General features: G+C 50.4%; 1 protein-coding gene across 1 annotated transcript; it reads right to left on the reverse strand.

The window, feature by feature from the left end:
- Positions 1–10562: 10562 nt before the first annotated feature.
- On the reverse strand, positions 10563–13986 carry IL13 (interleukin 13). The gene is made up of 4 exons (XM_023553230.1): positions 13810–13986; positions 12705–12758; positions 12329–12436; positions 10563–12025 (listed from the first exon to the last, which is right to left on the reverse strand). Exons 1-4 carry the CDS (start codon positions 13942–13944, stop codon positions 11918–11920), a joined length of 405 nt encoding a protein of 134 aa, XP_023408998.1. The 5' UTR covers positions 13945–13986; the 3' UTR covers positions 10563–11917.
- Between the last annotated feature and the right edge of the window lie 4076 nt (positions 13987–18062).

An 18062-nucleotide genomic window follows, 5' to 3' on the forward strand; every position in this document is an offset into this window, starting at 1 on the left:
ACTCTCAGAGCAAAGATGGTGAATCAGAAAAGGATATGTAGGAACCATAAAATCAGAAGCAGAATATGGCTTTATTTGTTTGGATGTTTTAATGATTGGATGAGGCCAGGAAAAAAAGGATAACTTTTAGTACATCAGGGAGTAACCAGAAGGCCCCCTCAAAGGATGTTGTTGTTGTTGTTGTTAGGTGCCGTCTCATAGGTTCCAACTCATAGTGACCCTATGTACTACAGAATGAAACACTGCCCTGTCCTGCGCCATGCTCACAATTGTTACACTTGAGCCCATTGTTGCAGCCAATGTGTCAATCCATCTCATTGAGGGTCTTCCTCTTTTTCGCTGACCCTCTTCTTTACCTAGGATGATGTCCTCCAGGGACTGATCGCTCCTGATAACATGTCCAAAGTATGTAAGACATAGCCTCATCATCCTTGCTTCTAAGAAGCAATCTGGTTGTACTTCCTCCAAGACAGATTTGTTCTTCCTTTTGACAGCCCATGGTATATTCAATATTCTTTGCGAACACCACAATTCAAAGGCATCAATTCTTCTTCGGTCTTCCTTATTCATTGTCCAGCTTTCACATGCATATGAGGCAATTGAAAATACCGTGGCTTGGATCAGGCCTTCAAGGTGACATCTTTGCTTTTCAACACTTTAAAGAGATCCTTCACAGCAGATTTGCCCAACGCAATGCGTCTTTTGATTTCTTTACTACTGCTTCCATGGGTGTTGATTGTAGATCCAAGTAAAATTAAATCCTTGACAACTTCAGTCTTTTCTCCATTTATCATGATTTGCTTATTGGTCCAGTTGTAAGGATTTTTTTTTTTTTCATTATGTTGAGGTATAATCCATACTGAAGACTGTGGTCTTTGACCTTCATCAGTAAGTGCTTCAGTCCTCTTCACTTTCATCAAGCAAGGTTGTGTCATCTGCATAACACAGGTTGTTAATGAGTCTTTCTCCAACCCTGAGGCCCTGTTCTTCTTCATACAGTCCAGCTTCTTGGATTATTTGCTCAGCATAATAATCCATGTGTTTGTCAGTTTGTCATAGTATGGGGGCTTGTGTGTTGCTGTGATGCTGGAAGCTATGCCGCCGGTATCCAAATACCAACAGGGTCACCCAAGGTGGGCAGGTTTCAGCTGAGCTTCCAGACTAAGACAGACTAGGAGGAAGGACCCAGCAGTCTACTTCTGAAAAGAATTAGCCAGTGAAAATGTCAAAGGATAGAAAGAGAAAATGGGTCCTCCTCCCCTGCAGGGACAGAGGTCAAGAAGATGGGTACATGCACCACTGGGGAGGGGGGAGCAAAGAGGAGGGCAGCTGGCTACCACCCTCGAAAGAGCCTCTCCAAACCTGGCAGGAGTTGTGGGCAGTGATTTGCGGAGTGGAGCAGGCACCAACACTCAAAATAGAAGCCCAAGGCTGGGCTGCGTATGTCTGCCACGTGCCCCTCCCCTTACTCTATGTGAGGCCTGAGAACCAGCACAGCCCCTCTGCGGCCACAGAGCTTTCTTTCAGGCAGTGGCACTTAGCAGCTATGACAAGTGGGCTTCGGAGGCCGTCAAACAATCCGGTTGCCAGCCCTGTGATCTTGGGCAGATAGCTAACTCTCTCTGGATTTCAGTTTCCTCATCTGTGAAATGGGAACAATGTAGCTCTTTCTTATGGGGTTTTTGTGAGGAGTAAGTGAGAGAGTCGGTGGAAAGCACTTGGCACCTGCCACTAAACCGTGGTGGCATAGTGGTTGAGAGCTACGGCAGCTAACCAAAAGTTTGGCACTTTGAATCTACCAGGCACTCCTTGGAAACACTATGGGGCAGTTCTACTCTGTCCTATAGGGTCACTATGAGTCAGAATCGACTCGAAGGAAGTGGGTTTGGTTTGGTTTACTGCTAGAGGCAACAGCACACAGTAGTTAAAGGATGGACTCTGGGTCCAGGCAGCCGGTCAGTCCCGGCTTTTCTACTTCCTCTGTGACCTTGATCAGCCGCTCAGCCTCATCCATAAAGTGGGGATGGTATTTGTACCTGTCTCGGGGGGTGTTCTAAGGAGTAAATAAGTTAATGTTTTTAAAGTTCTCAGCATGTGCCTGGCACATAGTGAGTGCTGTGTAAGTGAAGTGATAGCATCGTCACGGTTGTTAATCGTACCTTTGCTCGTTTGAATGACTGCGGTACTCTGTTAGGTAAACCAGGTCTGGGCAGAGCCAGTGGTGGTTTTCCAGATGGACGTTCTCCCACATGTCCCTCCTGGTTGTGTCCCCTTGCTCTTTGAGCCCCTACCCTTGTTTATGGTGAGTCACATTTGTTGCTAAACTGTAGCCCTTACACTTCTGTATTTGTGCCCATTTCTGGAAGAAGACTCTGCTCGGGGTACTATAGGCAGAATAGGATTTAATACAGGAAAGTAAGTTCTTATAAAAATGTTGGGAGGGCTGGAGGAGCAGACCCTGGACTGGACCCAGAGCTCTAAAGAATTGACCCACAAAGAGAACAAACACTACCCCTGGAAGTCTGGGGTTTAAGGACACACCCTTGAGGCTGCAGTTCAGGGATCCCAGAGCCACTGTCCCCACTGCCTCCTGATACCCACAGAACTGCCCAGGAGAAAACCGCATCGACCCCAAAGAACAGGAAAATGGCGTCTGTCACCCTTCTGGCTCTGAACCTCACTGGCATGCATCAAATGAGAGGACCTGATTCACATCCAGACTGTAGCTCCAAGGGGGTCTGAGAACCTAGGCTGCTGGCATTCAGACCTGCGCAGTGTGGAGATGCACTGGAGGGAGAAACGGACAGAGGTTGAGCAAACTGAACCCCTTCCCACCATGGCTGTTCACTGGTCACAGCTCCCGCAGACACTGCTGGCTCACTGTCCCCATGGCCCCACCCCACCCTGAGCCCTGAGAAGGCACCTTCCCACTCTGCTGTGCAGGATGACACACAGTAGAGCCCTTTCCAACCCCTGACGAGGCTTAGTCGTTAAAACACTAGCTGTCTCCTCATTATTATTTGCTGCTTCTCTTTAATAAATAAAATTGTGCTCATAGAGAAGTACCTAGGAACCTTCCAACAACATCAATATGTTTTATTTAATAAATTGTGTGATGGATGTATCAGTGTTTATTAAGTTTTTCTTTCTATGTCTTTATACCTTAAATGGAAACCCTGGTGGAGTAGTGGTTTAGGAGCTATGGCTGCTAAGCAAAAGGTCAGCAGTTCGAATCTACCAGGTACTCCTTGGAAACTCTATGGGGAAGTTCTACTCTGTCCTATAGGGTCGTTATGAGTTGGAATTGACTCGAGGGCAGTGGGGTTTTTTTTTTTTTTTTGAATAGCTTAAATTAATATTTTAAAGGTATTTAGAATAAAATTAAAATCACTCAGAGATTTTAAAAAAATCTTGGAGGAACCCCCAAGACTATGGCCCTAAGACACCCTTCTGACCTGGAAAGAAAGCCATTCCCGGAGGCCATCTCCCAGCCAAACAATAAAAAAGCACATAAGATAAACGATAACACCCCAGAGGAGTGTACTCTTTAGAACAATCAATTATACGAGATCAAAAGGGCATTATCTGCCCAAAAGCAAAAATAAGAAGGCAGGAAGGGGTGGAAAATCAAGGACAAAAGAAAATGGGGAAACCTGGGCGGAAACGGGGAGAGTGCTGACACATTGTGGGGAATGAAACCAAGGTCATGAAACACTTTCTGTACCAAGTATCAAATGGGAAACTAATTTGCCCTGTAAACTTTCACCTAAAGCACAACAAACACAAAACTCTTAAGATGTCTCTGAGAGAGACACTTGAGCAGAAAGTGGAATAAACAGACGTTGGCCAGGACCAGTGGGGTAGAAGGGTGGGGACAGATGCTATGGGGGAACAGCATGTGGAAGGCCCGAAGGCAAGCGCTTCCTTGGATGTTGGAGGAGCAGAAGAAAACCCACGTGTCTGGGAGGGGAGAGTGGACCAAGGGAAACCAGTCAGCCACTACAGTGGTCCCGGAAAGGAAGCCTGTGCTAATGGGCTGGTGACAGGAAGGAGAGCAGAGGATTCCAGAGCTTTCCATCCGCCAGCAACAGAGTGCCCTGGAATCGATGGGACCCGGCTAGCTCTGAACCTTGGCTCTGCCACTTACTCTCTGAGTGACCTTGGAAAAGTTACCCTCTTCAGGCTTCTCATCTGTAAAACTGGGTTAATAAGAGTGTGGGGAGAGTTTTGCATCTATGTTCATGAAAGATACTGGTCTGTGATTTTCCATTGTAGTAATGTCTTAGGTTTGGGTATTAGAATAAGGCTGGCCTCATAGGATGAGTTAGAAAATATTCACCTAGTCTATTCTTTTTTTTTTGGCGGGGGGGAGTTTGATAGGGATTCTCAAACGTCTCAAAATTCTTCTTTTATGAAGGTAGAGGATTTGGGGGTGTTTGGCAGAATCCACCAGTGAAACCATCTTGTCCTGGTGGGTGCTATTCTGTTTTGACATGGGAAGATTAAATCAGGTAATAAATATGAAGTGGTATGGTGCTTGAGTGTAATAAGCCCTCGGTAAGTGCCAACTATTATTATTTTTTAAATTATCATTATTATCAGCACTTGTAATTGGGTGAGTTTGGGGTTGAGGAGGAGTGAGAAGTCACAGATGGCCCCAGGTTCTGACTTGGGGAACTGACATTCACAAAGATGGCAATTCAGGAGGGAAGGAGGCTGGGCGGTGGGTGTGGGAATGAGGAACTGAGGGGCCTGCACGTGCCCATGGCTCTGAGCACAGAGGAGGGCCTGGACTGGAGATAAAGGCAGAAGCTGTAGACACAGAGGATGACTAAGTCAAGGGCAGAAAGGATAGTGCCCACTGGCTGAGATAGGAGAGGAAACAAGAAATGACCCAAGACTCCAGGGAGGCTGGAAGATGGGCAGGAGAAGAGAAGGCTGGTAGCCAGGGCATTCCATGAGGTGGGAAGGCCCCCCTCCAACAGAATCCGGGTATGAGAGAGTCTCCAGAAGAAGTGAGCGGTCAGAAGCATCAAGTGTTCCTCAGAGGCTGGGCCAGATAAAGGCAGAAGCGGCAATGGATTTAGCAATGTGGAGATAATCACTGGGGTCATGAGAGGTTCCTGGGGGGCAGTGGGGACAGAGGCCAGACTGGAGCAGGACTCAATGGTGGTGAAGATGGCATGGTTGAGGGTGCCATGCTGTGGGGGGTGGGGGGCTAGGCATGGTTATTAGTTATTTGTTAAACGGGGCACACTTGAGTGCTGGCTCAGTAAATAGCAACTCCAGCCTTCAAGTCCCACAGGTAAACACCTCCCATGCCCCATGTCCAACCCACCCTCAAATCCTCTACCATCAACCTATGTTCAGACTTTTATGATATGATATCTTGGGTAGGTAGCGGTGGGGAAGAATATGGGGGTAGAAATGGAACAAAACGGGCCATGAGTTGATAATTGTCGAAGATGGGTGATTGATACCTGGGAGTTTCTTTCATGTCTGTTTGAAATTTTCCATAAAAGAAGATTTTAAGGACTTACATAAACACATGCACACATCCAGGACCTGACCACATCTCAGCTTACCACTGCCATAAAGCCACCACCATTTCCCACCTGGATTGTTGCTGTAGCCTCCTAACTGGTCTTCCTGCCTCATCCTTCCCCCTACAGTCTATTCTTCAAACAGCAGCCTTGGTGATTCTGTTAAAACATGAGTCAGACCATGCCCCTCCTACCCCACTTAGAGTCTCTGGTCCACTTTCTCCCTCCTTTATCTCCTATGCACTAATCTCACCTCTCTGCTCAAGACTTTTGCACTTGCTGTCCCCTCTAGCATGCTTGGCTGCTACTGAATTGTTGGAGGTTCGAGTTGACCCAGAGGCACCTTGGAAGAAAGGCCTGTCAATCTGCTTCCAAAAAATCAGCTATTGAAAACCCTACGGTACACAGTTCTACTCTGATATACATGGGGTTGCTAAGAGTTGGAATAGACTCAGCAGCAACTGGTGTGTGGTCCCCTCTTTACTCCAGTCCATGAATGGCTTCCTCGCTGCATCCCCATCTCTGTTCCCATCTTATCAGTGAGCATTTCTCTGACCACCCGCACCACATAGCAGCCCCAGCCCTGTACTTCCACCCCCTCTGACTGCTTTATTTTCCTCTGTAGCACTTACAGCCACCCAACACGCTGTATATTTTCTTGTTTATCTGTTTACTCTGCCTCCTCCACTACAAGTAAGCTCCATGCGGGCAGGACTTTGTGTTGTTCAGGTGTGGATCCCCAGTACCTGAACAGGGTCTGGTACATAAAAAAGACACCCAGTAGATACTTGCTGGGTGAACGAATGGAGCTCCATTTCACTGAGGAAAAACTGAGAATTGGCCTAACTAACAACAGAAGTGAGGGGCATAGCTGGGTCTTGGAGCCACATAGGTTTTGACCCTAAAGCACTTGCCCGGAACCCCTGGTCTGCCCACATCCCTAAGAGGGCAGGGACATGGGATCTTGAGCACAGCCGCAGGGAGGACCCCTCAAAGGGAACAGGGACCAAGGGGTAGGGTGGGAGCCAGGGCAGGTCAGGGGTGTGGTTTCTGGATTGGCTGGGTGTACGGTGAAGCAGCTCTGGAGGCTGCTGGCTCTTTTCTTTGGGAAGCAGGTGGGAAGGTCTGAGGATTCTGTGGGAACTCCCTCCCACAGGTACCTCGCAGCCGCAGCCGGACTGGCAGTTAATCCCTACCTCACACACTCCCACCACCTCCCCCTTGCCTCAGCCTGGCAGATGAGGACCCCAAGCAGGGAGCACCTCCCTCTCTTTTCAGGAGTGCAGTGCCTGACTGGCCCAAGAGGGCCTAGCCTTGGGGCAGTCAGACATCAGACCTCCTGCCCTGGCTGTGAAGTGCTGCGCCCCAGGTCTGTAAACGCCCACCCCCTGTCCTAAAAGGATTTAGACCATTAGTACACCCAGGGGGGCTGCTGGGCCCTCCCCGGCCCTAGTCAGGGTCAGCTCCCTTCAAGGACCGGGCACCACCTTCAAAGTGGTTCATTTTCTTTCTGCTTTTTTTAAAATTAAATTTGTCTTTGTCCCCCCAGTGAAAAATGAATATATACTCATTACAGAATACTTGGGGAAATAGAGATTAGAAGAAAGAAGAGAAAATAAATACAAAATTGGTTTTTCTAATGCGGTATAACTCCTTTGGGTGCAGGGCCTGGGCTGGATAGGGGGCAGAGACCCTCTGGCCTGTGTGGTGAGCAGACCATGTGTGGGCCTCAGGAAGGGCTCTCCGGGCCCCTCACACTGGTCCAGTGTCAGAACAGAGCGGGAGAAGCGTTGCTATATTTAATTTTGGCGTCTGCGTCACCTCTGACCGCACACAGTACAGGGCTGGGGGCGTTTCCCAACACGCTGTGAGAGAATCACTTTCCACAGAGAAGGCATTGTAGAGGGGAAGAGAGAGACAGCTACAGAAAGTGAGGTTGTAAGTAGAAAATTGCTTCTGGGATTTCAAATGGCTTCGTCATGGGGCCCTCCCTTGCTGCCGAGAAATCAGTTGATCTGGGAAAGTTTGTTGCACACCATTTGCGCTGTTGCTTTTGGGTGGAGGCGAGAAATGAATGAAGATAACGAGGCTTTATGACTTTTACCTTTCAGACTAGGAGTGGGCAGCATGGGGGGGAGTGGGTGGCTATGGATACAGCCGCCAGCTCTGGGCCCTCTAAACTGGCTGTGTGTCCAGGCCAGGCTGTCCCGCCTGTACCACAGTCAGCTTTGCCTGGCCGAGCCTCCTTAGAAGGGAGTCAGCCGAAGGAAGGAGCAGTTTTTGAGTTTATTAAAATTGACCAGATAAATTAAGATGAACCCAATAAGCAGGACACTTTCCTATTGATCATAATAAAACACTGATGAGTGGATGGACCCATCAACCCCAGCCCCACTCTGCCCGTCAGAGGTAAACAAGAGGCACCCGCACCTGCCCAGCCCAGGTCCTTCTCATGATGAGCAGTTCAGAGGGGAGGTCTTGGAGAAAGCCCCAAAGTGCCCTGGAGTGTTTTCTGACACCTTATCTGAGCAGCAAGCAGAGGTGTTTGCTGCAGAGCTCACCGGAAACGTGTGTGTCTCAGTTCTTGCTCGAGCCTCAGCCCCTCTTCTAGTGAAACCTCCTGGCTGGGGTTCCCGAAGTGCCACGGCCTCCCCGCCCCGGGCCTCACGACCAGCTTCTCCTCCCACTCACTAGGCATCTTATCTCTTCCTCAGCCCCTTCCCCCTCAGGCCCTGCTGGGGTTTGCCTTGTGCAAGAAAGGAGTTAGACCACGTGGGTAGAGAAACTCCCCACAAGTGCCCCAGGGGGTCCGTCCCCAGGTAATGAAGCTCCCCAAACCGACACACACCTTTTTTTCTGTTTCTGTTTCTTTCTCTCTCATTACCGACTAGGCCCACCTCCCTGTTGCCACCAGCAGTGGCTTGGTTTTGTGACTCTGTCAAGTCCCCCTCATCCCTGGAGGCCCCCAGCCACCTCCAGCTCACCGCCCAGCACCAGTGACCACAGGCTCCCTGCCTGAGGTGCGGCCAGAGCTGCAGCAGCTGAGGAGCTGGTGAGTGTGGACCCCTAGTGGCGAGGCCCGGGAAGGCCCTGTCTGCTGTGCACGCAGCCCCATAAAATCAAACCAAAGCTGTTGCGGTCCAGTCCATTCTAACAGCGAACCTACAGGACAGAGTAGAACCGCCCGTAAGGTTTCCAAGGCTGTAATCCTTACGTAAGGGGACTACTGCATCTTCCGCCTGTGGAGTGGCTGGTGGATTCAAACCACCGACCTCTTGGTTAGCAGCCAAGCGCTTAACCACTGTGCCCCAGGGCTCTTTCCCAGCCCCATGGGCCCTCCACAAGCATAGCTTGGAAGACATCCTGGAAAAATCCTAAGGGGCCCTTGCCCATGCCAGGATTAATCCCAGTCTTTGTTCTCAGGGTGTGTGTGGAATTTTACTAGAAGTCACGTCTTCTTTCTGGACAGACAGGCTGGTGCCTTGGTAGGTTGGAGAGGACGTGAGTCAAAGGTGGTCCTACTGAAGGATGGATCTCTAGGTTCTCTTAAAAAAACAAAATGTCCATAAATATCTTTCCGGTCTTAAAATCCTAGAACCTCTGAGTTGGGAGGCACAGCCAAGATCATCAGCTCCCACCCTATCCCTGGCTTCTGAGTCTTGTCAACATCCCAGGAAGCCGTTTGCTTGCTGGCCTCCAGAGGTGAGGCCCTCCCAGGATGGAGCTTCCTTCTCCACACCTTCTTCTTCTTTTTTTTTTTTTTAAGGTTTTTTTCTAGTGCTAAACCTTGAGGGCATGTGCTGTCTTGAGCAGCTCTAGCCCAGGTGGCTGGTACAGGGCCAGTGACCTCAGCAAATATAGTGAGACTGAGCAGGCTCTGCGATGACCCCTGCCCTGCCCCTGCCCCAGATGGCCCATAGACACTAATTGGCTCCTGCACCCCCTCCCCAGATCTTCTCTGCTCTGGGCTGGTTGTCCCCACTCCTACACTGTCAGCCTTGCCTTCTTCCCTCGCCTCTCCCTGGGCAGAAGCGAGCCATCCCATTAGAGAGCACCACTCCTCACCAACATGGTTAGGTTCCAAAGACGGGGTCATTATGCAAAAATTGACAGTATGCAAAAATGAAGGATGACCACATCAGATCACAAAATAGAGGATGACTACATCATTACATAACTGTCAAATTACATCATTACATAACTACCAAACCACTGAGAATCATGGCCTAGCCAAGCTGGCACGTAACCTTAACCATCTCTGCCAGCATTATCCCGCCTCACACCTCTGTGTTCATTACTGCCAGACAGATGTCCTTAATGAGCAAAATAGTCAGACAGTAGATTTTTTACTATTGTTGTAAATGTGAAATGTCTGATAATGAGACAGTTGGTAAGCGAGGAGTAGCTGTAGTTCCTGGAGCATTCAGCTCTCTGGCCAAATCCCTGCCATGTTCGCTGATGTTGAATCACACACATCCAAGAACTCCTGCAGCTCCCAGGATGCTGCCGTCTCTGACTTGTGAGGGCGGCAGTGGGTTTTCCCACAGGGCTCTGGGCTTCCCTGGGAGAACACCTGCCTGCCACTCAGAGTTTCCGAGTTGATATTAAATAACCTGGTATGAGTGATACCCACCAGCCTGTGCAAAGGCATCCCATCCCTCTGGGCCAGCCCTCTGCCCTGGGCACCTCCGCAAGATTCCCAGTGGAAACCGTTGCTGAGGCTCATGACTGTTGGCTGAGGCTTGCTGAGGCTTGCCGAGGCCCGCTGACTCCAGCCCTCAAGGCACTGGCTGGGCCAAGGGCAGAGTAAACAGATCTTCTGAGGAGTACTTTAGCCAGGGCCCCTGCCACCTCAGTGCTCCACTCCAGTCCTTGCAGTCCAGGTGCTCACACGTTCATTTCCTGTCTCTGTTCACAGAGGTGGTGAGTATGCGTTAATGAAGAGAGGTGTCCAGAAATTGAAAGGGGTGTCCCTAGAAAGTAGGTAGTGAGCCCCCTGCCAGAGGCTGATGGCAGTATTATAAAGGGAAATTGTGCATTCAGGCCAGATGTTATTTGGACAGAGAGGCAGGGTGGTTAAATGTGTGGGCTTTGGAGTCAGAGTGATTTGGGTTCAAATCCTGGCTTTGTTCCTTATGAGCTGTGTGACCTTGGGCAAGTCACCTGCCCTCTCTGAGCCCAGAGTCCTCATGACCCTCCTGGGTTGTGAGGGAGACACAGATGGTGTGTGGGAGGTGCCAGACACAGGCTGTCCACTCATCAAAAGATGTGATCACGAGATGACTTCTGAGGTCTCTGCCTGCTCTAGATGCCCTCGTTGAACCGCAATATTCTGGCCATGCTTCCTCCACTTCACTGGTGAGGGTGGGAGATGGGAGGCATGAAGGTTGAGGGTGGGCTTCCCCCAGGCCATGTTCCCACACTCCAGGGGCTTGCTTACTGTCTTTCAGCCCAGGTCTCATCCCTCACTTCCCTTCCTCCCCACTTCTCTAGCACCTTCTTCTCCAACGGGCCTGCCTCTCACAGTCGCGAAACCCAAATAAAAGGCAAGTACAATCGGGCCTCTTTTGCCACCATCTGTAACTTTATTTCCAGTTTCCCTTTTGGCATGGTCAATGAAACAACTTAATCATTGATCCCTCCCCCAGTACACAACACCCCATCCCAGCAACCTCCTAGGCCGCTCTTCTATATATATTAACTCTTTGATAGCATATTTTAATACTTAACTTTAAATACAAGGAAAAACAATAAATTACTCCTTGGCTGGAGGCTGACTGACCACAGACAGGAGCAGCGAGGCCCAGGGCCCAGGGCCCAGTGAGGTAGCAGAATTTTGCACACAGTACTTATCAACCAGGATGCCTAACGCCAGCTGCTTAGTGCTGGGGCTGCGAGTCTCTGGCCCTCGGCTCCAAGGTCTGACAGCACCAGTCCCTCCCTATCCCAATATGGACAAACACACTGTTTAAATAACACGAAATAATAAATAAGACCAAGAGGAAACATGCCTGAGCTGCACTCTGCCTCAGTCGCCCCCATATGAAGTGGGTCTCTGTCCCACCATATGACTAGCAAGGGTGGCACCCACTATAATGCTACAGTTTGCTCTAAAGAGGGGGGGTGGGTGGAGGGCAATGTCTTCCCCCCTCCTCCACCAAGCTCCTGAATGGTGGAGGCCCTCCTGGCCGAGCTGGGGGACCAAAGAAGGGGCAGCTAAAGCTAGGCAGCACAGGCTGGAGTCTAAACTAAGGAAATCCTACCCCACCCCAACCCTTCCCCCAAAGTATTTTTGACACCTGAGAGAAAAATGAATCTGCAACTTAAACATTCAGGGTCTGTCTCTGCAGATCATGCTATGAGCTTTTCATGCTTCAGTTAACAGATCTATAGCGGTAAATTCTCCTTAAATGATCAAGCAGGTTCTTCATGAAGGTGATCAGTTCGATTTTGGTGTCTCGGACTTGCAAGCTGGAAACCTGCTGCAGGACAGAGAGGCCAGCAGGTTAGTGGGATGCCCACAGCAAGGGGGCTTTCCAGACCAGTTCATTTAGTCCTCACAAAGCCCACATTTCACAGATGTGGAAACAGGCTCAGGTGGGAGTCAGGAGCCCTTTAGCCCAGGTCCTGTAAATCCCAAAGGCCACGTCCCCACTGCCACAGTGACTCACCCCTGGTGGGCACATGCCTCGGGTTCCCCTGGAGCTGCCAGGGTGATCCCAGGGCTGGGGAGGATGTGAGACTGGGAGGAGAGGGTGCAGGGTGGGGCCTGGGGGCAGACTTACACTGGCTGGGGCCTTGTATTGTTCGCACGCACCGCTCAGATTCCTCTTGGTCTTTTCGATGGCTCTGCAGTCAGAGACGTTGCTTAGGGCTTCCATTGCTGCACAGTACTGTGGGGAAGAGACCATCAAGATGTCAGGCCCTGCCAGCCACCACAGCCCCTGGTTCAGGATGGCTGCCCGCTGTGAGCTTATAGGAGGAGGGCCTGAGAGGCCTTGCAGAGGTGACTGGGTGGTGAGAAGGCCCAGATTATGAGGACAGAGAAGGCAGCACCTGAAGCTTTCTTGGAACCCCCCCAGCATTATGAGTGAAGCTTAGAGAAGATAAACCCAAGGCCTACAGCCTCTGCCTCCTCCCCTCAGCATCCAGGGGACTTACCACGTTGGTTGTCAAGTTGACGTTCCACACCATGCTGCCATTGCACAGGGATGCCTGAGGGAGCAAAAAGACAGTGAGCAGGGTGCTAGCAGTGGTCCTGGCTGCCAGAGCCAACCTGAAAGGATCAGACTGCACCAGCATCCTGTCGATAGCACAGGGGCAGCCTGGCAGCCCTCACCATTCCTGAGCTTTTTTCCTGCTCTGCATCATGGGGGAGACCCATCGTGCAGGGTCTTGGGGCTAAGAGAGAAAAATTAAATAGTGATACTTCTGGTAAGGGACAAGCCTTGTGCAAAGCTCTCCAGGGCTGGGGCAGGATGACAGAAGACATCAGGCCTAGCAATAGAGGCCTCAGGGGAGGACATCTTGAGGGCACCTTGTGGGAGGAGGCAGCCTGGGCTGCTGGAGGCCAGGACACATCAGATGGGAGGTGGTGGGGTCTGGGGTGTAAACACCCTGCTTTCTGGATCGAGAGACACTGAAGTTGGGGGCACAGACACTGTGGTCAGCCAGGCCTGGTTTGAACCAACCTCTGCCATTTACAGACCTTATGTCCTTAAGCAAGTGAGTTCACTTCACTGAAACCTAGTCGGTAAAACGGGGTCATTGCACCAGCCTGTGAGGCTGTTCACAGAGGTGAGATGAGATGTCAGGCCCGCAAACACCGGCCTAACACGTAATATGTTCAGAAAGTGTGAGCTGTTACTAGTGGGGAGAGGAGATGACTCTAGTAACAAATCCTTCCGTAAGAATGGACTTAACTAAGATGCTATGAATAATGACCCCATTTTTGTGTTCAAAATCCAGTTGGCAAATGCCATGTGGTCCTGGGACAGTGCTGGACCTTCTCTGCCTCTCTGTTCCAGAATGACTGAGTAGGAGCTGGAGGTGGAGGCAGGGCCAGACCAGGAAGGCAGGTGATCCCTGGGAGCTCTGCCAAACCCCTTCACAGCTCCAGCCATCTTTTTGCACCCCCAGCCCAGCTCTTCTCTCTGCCTGTGGCCAGGCCCACCCCTTGATCCACGGGGCTCCTTCCTGACCCACAGGCAGCCTAAGCTCAAGCCCGCCACCCTTGGAGCTGGGGCCCTGGCTGGTGGGCACTCACCTGGTTCTGGGTGATGTTGATCAACTCCCCAATGAGCTCCCGGAGGACCCAGATGTGACGATTATACACAGGGACTGGGGAAGCAAGACCACCAATGCAGGTGAGGGCAATGACCACAGTCAACCAGAGTGCCATGGGGCTCAGAGCTAACACTGTAGCAGTGAGGAGCAGACACGCAGGCTGGCCTAAGCTGAGTGGCTGTGGCTTTGGCCTCTGGTGGCAGCTTTTATAGGCCCAAGGGGTGACGCCTTACACCCTGGTCTCCGCTTTGTCAGGTAATATCTAGAAACCACATCTTTACTCATCTTGATTTTACTTTGTGGAAAATCCAGTGTCGCGTAAAGGAAAGAGTTTGATTTCTTGTGGACTTACTGAGGAGGGCCTGGGGCACGGCTTCCAAGATTTGGATGCGCTTACTCCAAGGGGAGGGTGAGAGGGCCCTGAGGCGGGGTCTGGTGTCAGCAGTGCCGGCTCCATTGTCAGCAGTCTTGCCTGGTGACCACCCTGAATGCCTGCCCAACAGACCCTTTGGGGTCGTCAGAAGTGCTGGGCAGTCAGTGCTGTGATCACAGTCTACCAGCGGTGGGAGTTTTGGGGCTTTGTTTCTATAATTAACAATCTATGAAATTACCAAAGTAATATATACTTTGGATAAAAAATTCAAACAGGACAAAAGGGGAAGAGTAAAGTTCCCTTCTGTGACCCACCTGATTCCCCTTGATGCTACTGTGGGAAGGAGTGTAAAAGCTGATTTCCAGAAGGATTCTGGGCTCCTTCTGGACCTTTCCTGTCTGAAGTCACTTTGATGATGACTGAGCATGGGCAGCCTGGACACTGGGGGGCTGCCTGGCTTCCAGCCATGGGCTGTCCTACTTGAAACTCCTTAATGGGCCAGCTAGCAACAGGCAGCTCAGCCTTAGAGCAGGTGGGACAGTGTCACTGTTCCCGGTGCCAGTGAGACCCCGAGAGACAGCTCTGCCTACCAGTCTCTGTGGAATGAGAGCTGTGGAGGGCAGCTCCTGGGCCTGCTCTGGCTCTGGGTCCTCTGCCAGCTGCCCAGTGGTGTCGTTACAGTTGGTGTCACCCAGTGTGGTAATAACTCATGGTGTAACCCCCCCCCATGGACTTCCTCCTGTACCAGACCATACAGAATCCTTAGTAATGTTCTTTGTACTAACATTACTCGTAAGTCGTTAATTCCAGTATATCACTGAATGTAATGGCAATAGTAGTGACATAAACAACTAGCAAAATTAAAATTACACCTTTAAATTACAATATTGTATGCACAGCCTAAATGTATTTACATTTGCATGGTTTCATGTGGTTAAAGTGAAAATTCGGTAAGAAAACAAGGAAATTCAAAGTAAAAATATTTAAGAACTACATTGAAATTATGTTCGTTTTAACATTAAATTTTATTGTTACATGAGATACATTAATGGATTAGGTTTGCATAATCGGTAACAGCCCAAATAATGTAGAAGTTGTAGACAAATGCATATGGAAATATATTCACAAATAAAATTATACCATAAAAATAAACAGGAACAAATACACAAACATTTCAGCACTTGGTGAACATCTTGACTAAATACGTGATACAGTTGTAAATTGCTTAACTGTAATATTTCCTAGATTATATGAGTACTAACAACAAAATTATTTTGTAAAATCTTTCTACATTGAATTACAACATTATGAGTAACCGAGCAGAAGCCTTTTTGATTTTTCTCCTTTTCCTTTAATTACTACTTCACTCAAAAAAAAAAAACTGATATATGTTCACGAATACTAATTACCCTAATATTGTAGGTACACCAGAGAAGTTGAGGAAATCAGCGATTATAAAAACACTGGCAGCTAGCAAACAGCAGCCTGCTTGTAGGGGGTGCAGTTGGAACCACGTGATTCAAAGTGTCATTGTAACTGAATAATGATGACAGCTCTGACCACAGCACATTAGAAGTTTCAAAAAGTAAATTAGCATAGAGTTGTTTAGCCTTATAGGTATATTGATACATGTAAGCTGGGCTTTCAAAAAATGTTTTTGTTGTCATAACTATCTACAGGGGTATTTTTATAAAAAAACGAATAGATTTCTGCTGAAATGCTGTGCAAAAATTTTAGACAGTCATTTTGGAGTCCCCCGACCCCGGACAGTGTCAACAGCTCCGTCAGTACCCCTCCGCCCTCACCCCCGCTAGTGACGCCACTGAGCGGCCCACTCCTCTGCAGGGATGCTGGCACGTATGTAGCCTTTTCCTGCCCTTCCCTCATTTTCCTAGAACCAAAAAAAAAAAAAAAAAAAACCCAAACCCATTGCGTGGAGCCGCTTTCGACTCGTAGTGACCCTATTAGGACAGAGCAGACCTGCCTCATAGGGTTTCCAAGGAGTGGCTGGTGCAGTCGAACTGCCGACGTTACTGGTTAACAGCTGAACTCTTAACCACTGCGCCACCAGGGCTGGTTCTCCAGAAAACCCCACGATGGAGGCCGCAGCATTTGCCTACTGGGTGCTGATGTCAAGCTCTCCCTCTCACCCACTTCCTCCTCCAAACCCAACACCTCCCCCTCCAGGCGTCCTCTCCCCAGGGGGGCTCAGCCCCCTCACAAGGGTCATCCAAGGGATGAGGAGCCCTCCTGCTCTGAAGTCTCCTCGTCTTGTCTACACGTTTCCTCCCACTGGTGACATGTTCGCACCCCCTCTTTTGTCCGTGCCGTAACCTTCCCAGGCCAGCTGCAGGCCCTGACACTGAGCAGCCGGCCCCTGCCCCTCGTGGATCCCCAGTGCCTGGAGTGTCGCTGCTTGGCTAGATTATTCCTCTGAGAGTCTCAGTTTCCTCATCTGTAGAATAGGTATCTCCTGAGGGGTCTCCGTGGTGGGGAAAGCGCAGGGAACCACCGTGGGCTGCGCGAGTGCTGGAGACCCATGTAGGGATGAGTCAATACCCCTCCCCCACGACCGGCAAAGCCCGCGGGGAGCGGTGGCAGGCGGGCCCCCGCGAGTGGGAGAAGGCGCGCTGGCCGCGCGGTCAGCGATGCCCCAGGAGATAGAGGCGCGCCTTATGTAACGCGAGATGGGCCGATAAGCGGGATTGCGCGACCTGGCCTCCTCCGCATGGGGAGGTGGACTGCGCCAGAGGCCGGGTGCGGGGCGCAGACCGGCCTCCCGCGGAAGCTGCTAAGTGCCCGTGCCGGTCCCTAGGCCGCTCAGGTCCCAGGCCGGCGCGGGGGCGGAGATGTGGACTTGAGCAGTGGACGCGCCAGGCAGGCTCAGGGGCCGAGCTGGACGTGCGGACTCCGCGGCGCCCCAAGCGCCTGTGCTGCACCGGCGAGGGAAGGCCAGCGGGGTGCGCAAGTTCCGCTGCCGGCCACAGCCGTGTGGGAGTGGGAGAAGGCCGGGACGCGGCGTCCACAGGGCAGAGGAGCCTGCGAGAAGCCGGGCAGAGCCACCCGCCCTAAGCCCGCTCTGCCACGGAGGGCTTCGGGCCACGCTGTCGGGCCTGGGGTCGCGCGGCTCCGCCAGGGAGACGCACCCTGGCCTTCAGCTCCGGGACGCGCCACCAGCTCGCAGACTAAAAAAACAAAACAAACAAAATGAAGAAAGCTTGATTTTCAGAGGGGCTCCATTTACAACCCAGATAATTGTAATTAACCAGTACAAAAGGGCTGCTCCAGGCATTTGGCAAGAGGTGGCCTGCAATTCTCTAAACAATTGCAGCCTGGGTCGCCATTTCAGTCTTACAGGTGGGAAACCAGGCGCGCCAGGAGGTGTTTTACTGATACTGTAAATCGGAGTGATTTCAAGGGAAATTACAAAATACTTTGAGATGAGTGCATAAAAATACACAACATACTAACCCTTATGGGATGCAATGAAACCAGTGTGTGCCCGTTGTCCCTATTTATTTATATCAGTCTGGGTAACGAATGTTTTTTATTTTATTGTATGGGTTATAATCCAACGTTGTCTTTATTTAGTTGTCCAAATTGTTCCACCTTTGGTCATTTGGAGCTACTTCAAGTTACGTCCTGTGTTCTTTCCACAAACCCTATCTCTTCTTTAGTATTTCCTTAATTTCTGGCACCAAGAGATATTCCAGGCTTATTTTGTATTTTCCCTGTCTCAGCCCTGGAATCAACCCCTTCTCCAAGGAGGCTTGGTTCTTTTTATTGGAGAGAGTGTTTTGAAATCAAGATCTGGACAGTAGGTATGCTCATTTTTATTGGGGTGGCATTGCACCTAGGCC

Source organism: Loxodonta africana, chromosome 2, assembly GCF_030014295.1.
Source record: "Loxodonta africana isolate mLoxAfr1 chromosome 2, mLoxAfr1.hap2, whole genome shotgun sequence".
NCBI classification, from domain to species: domain Eukaryota; kingdom Metazoa; phylum Chordata; class Mammalia; order Proboscidea; family Elephantidae; genus Loxodonta; species Loxodonta africana.

Bases quoted from the DNA above. Each gene is read 5' to 3' on its own strand.
- IL13 (XM_023553230.1), bottom strand. From the start codon at position 13,944: ATGGCACTCTGGTTGACTGTGGTCATTGCCCTCACCTGCATTGGTGGT. The intron at 12,437-12,704 runs GTAAGTCCCCTG...TCTTCCCCACAG, and splicing joins TCAACTTGACAACCAACGTG to TACTGTGCAGCAATGGAAGC. The intron at 12,026-12,328 runs GTAAGTCTGCCC...TCTGTCCTGCAG, and splicing joins AATACAAGGCCCCAGCCAGT to CAGGTTTCCAGCTTGCAAGT.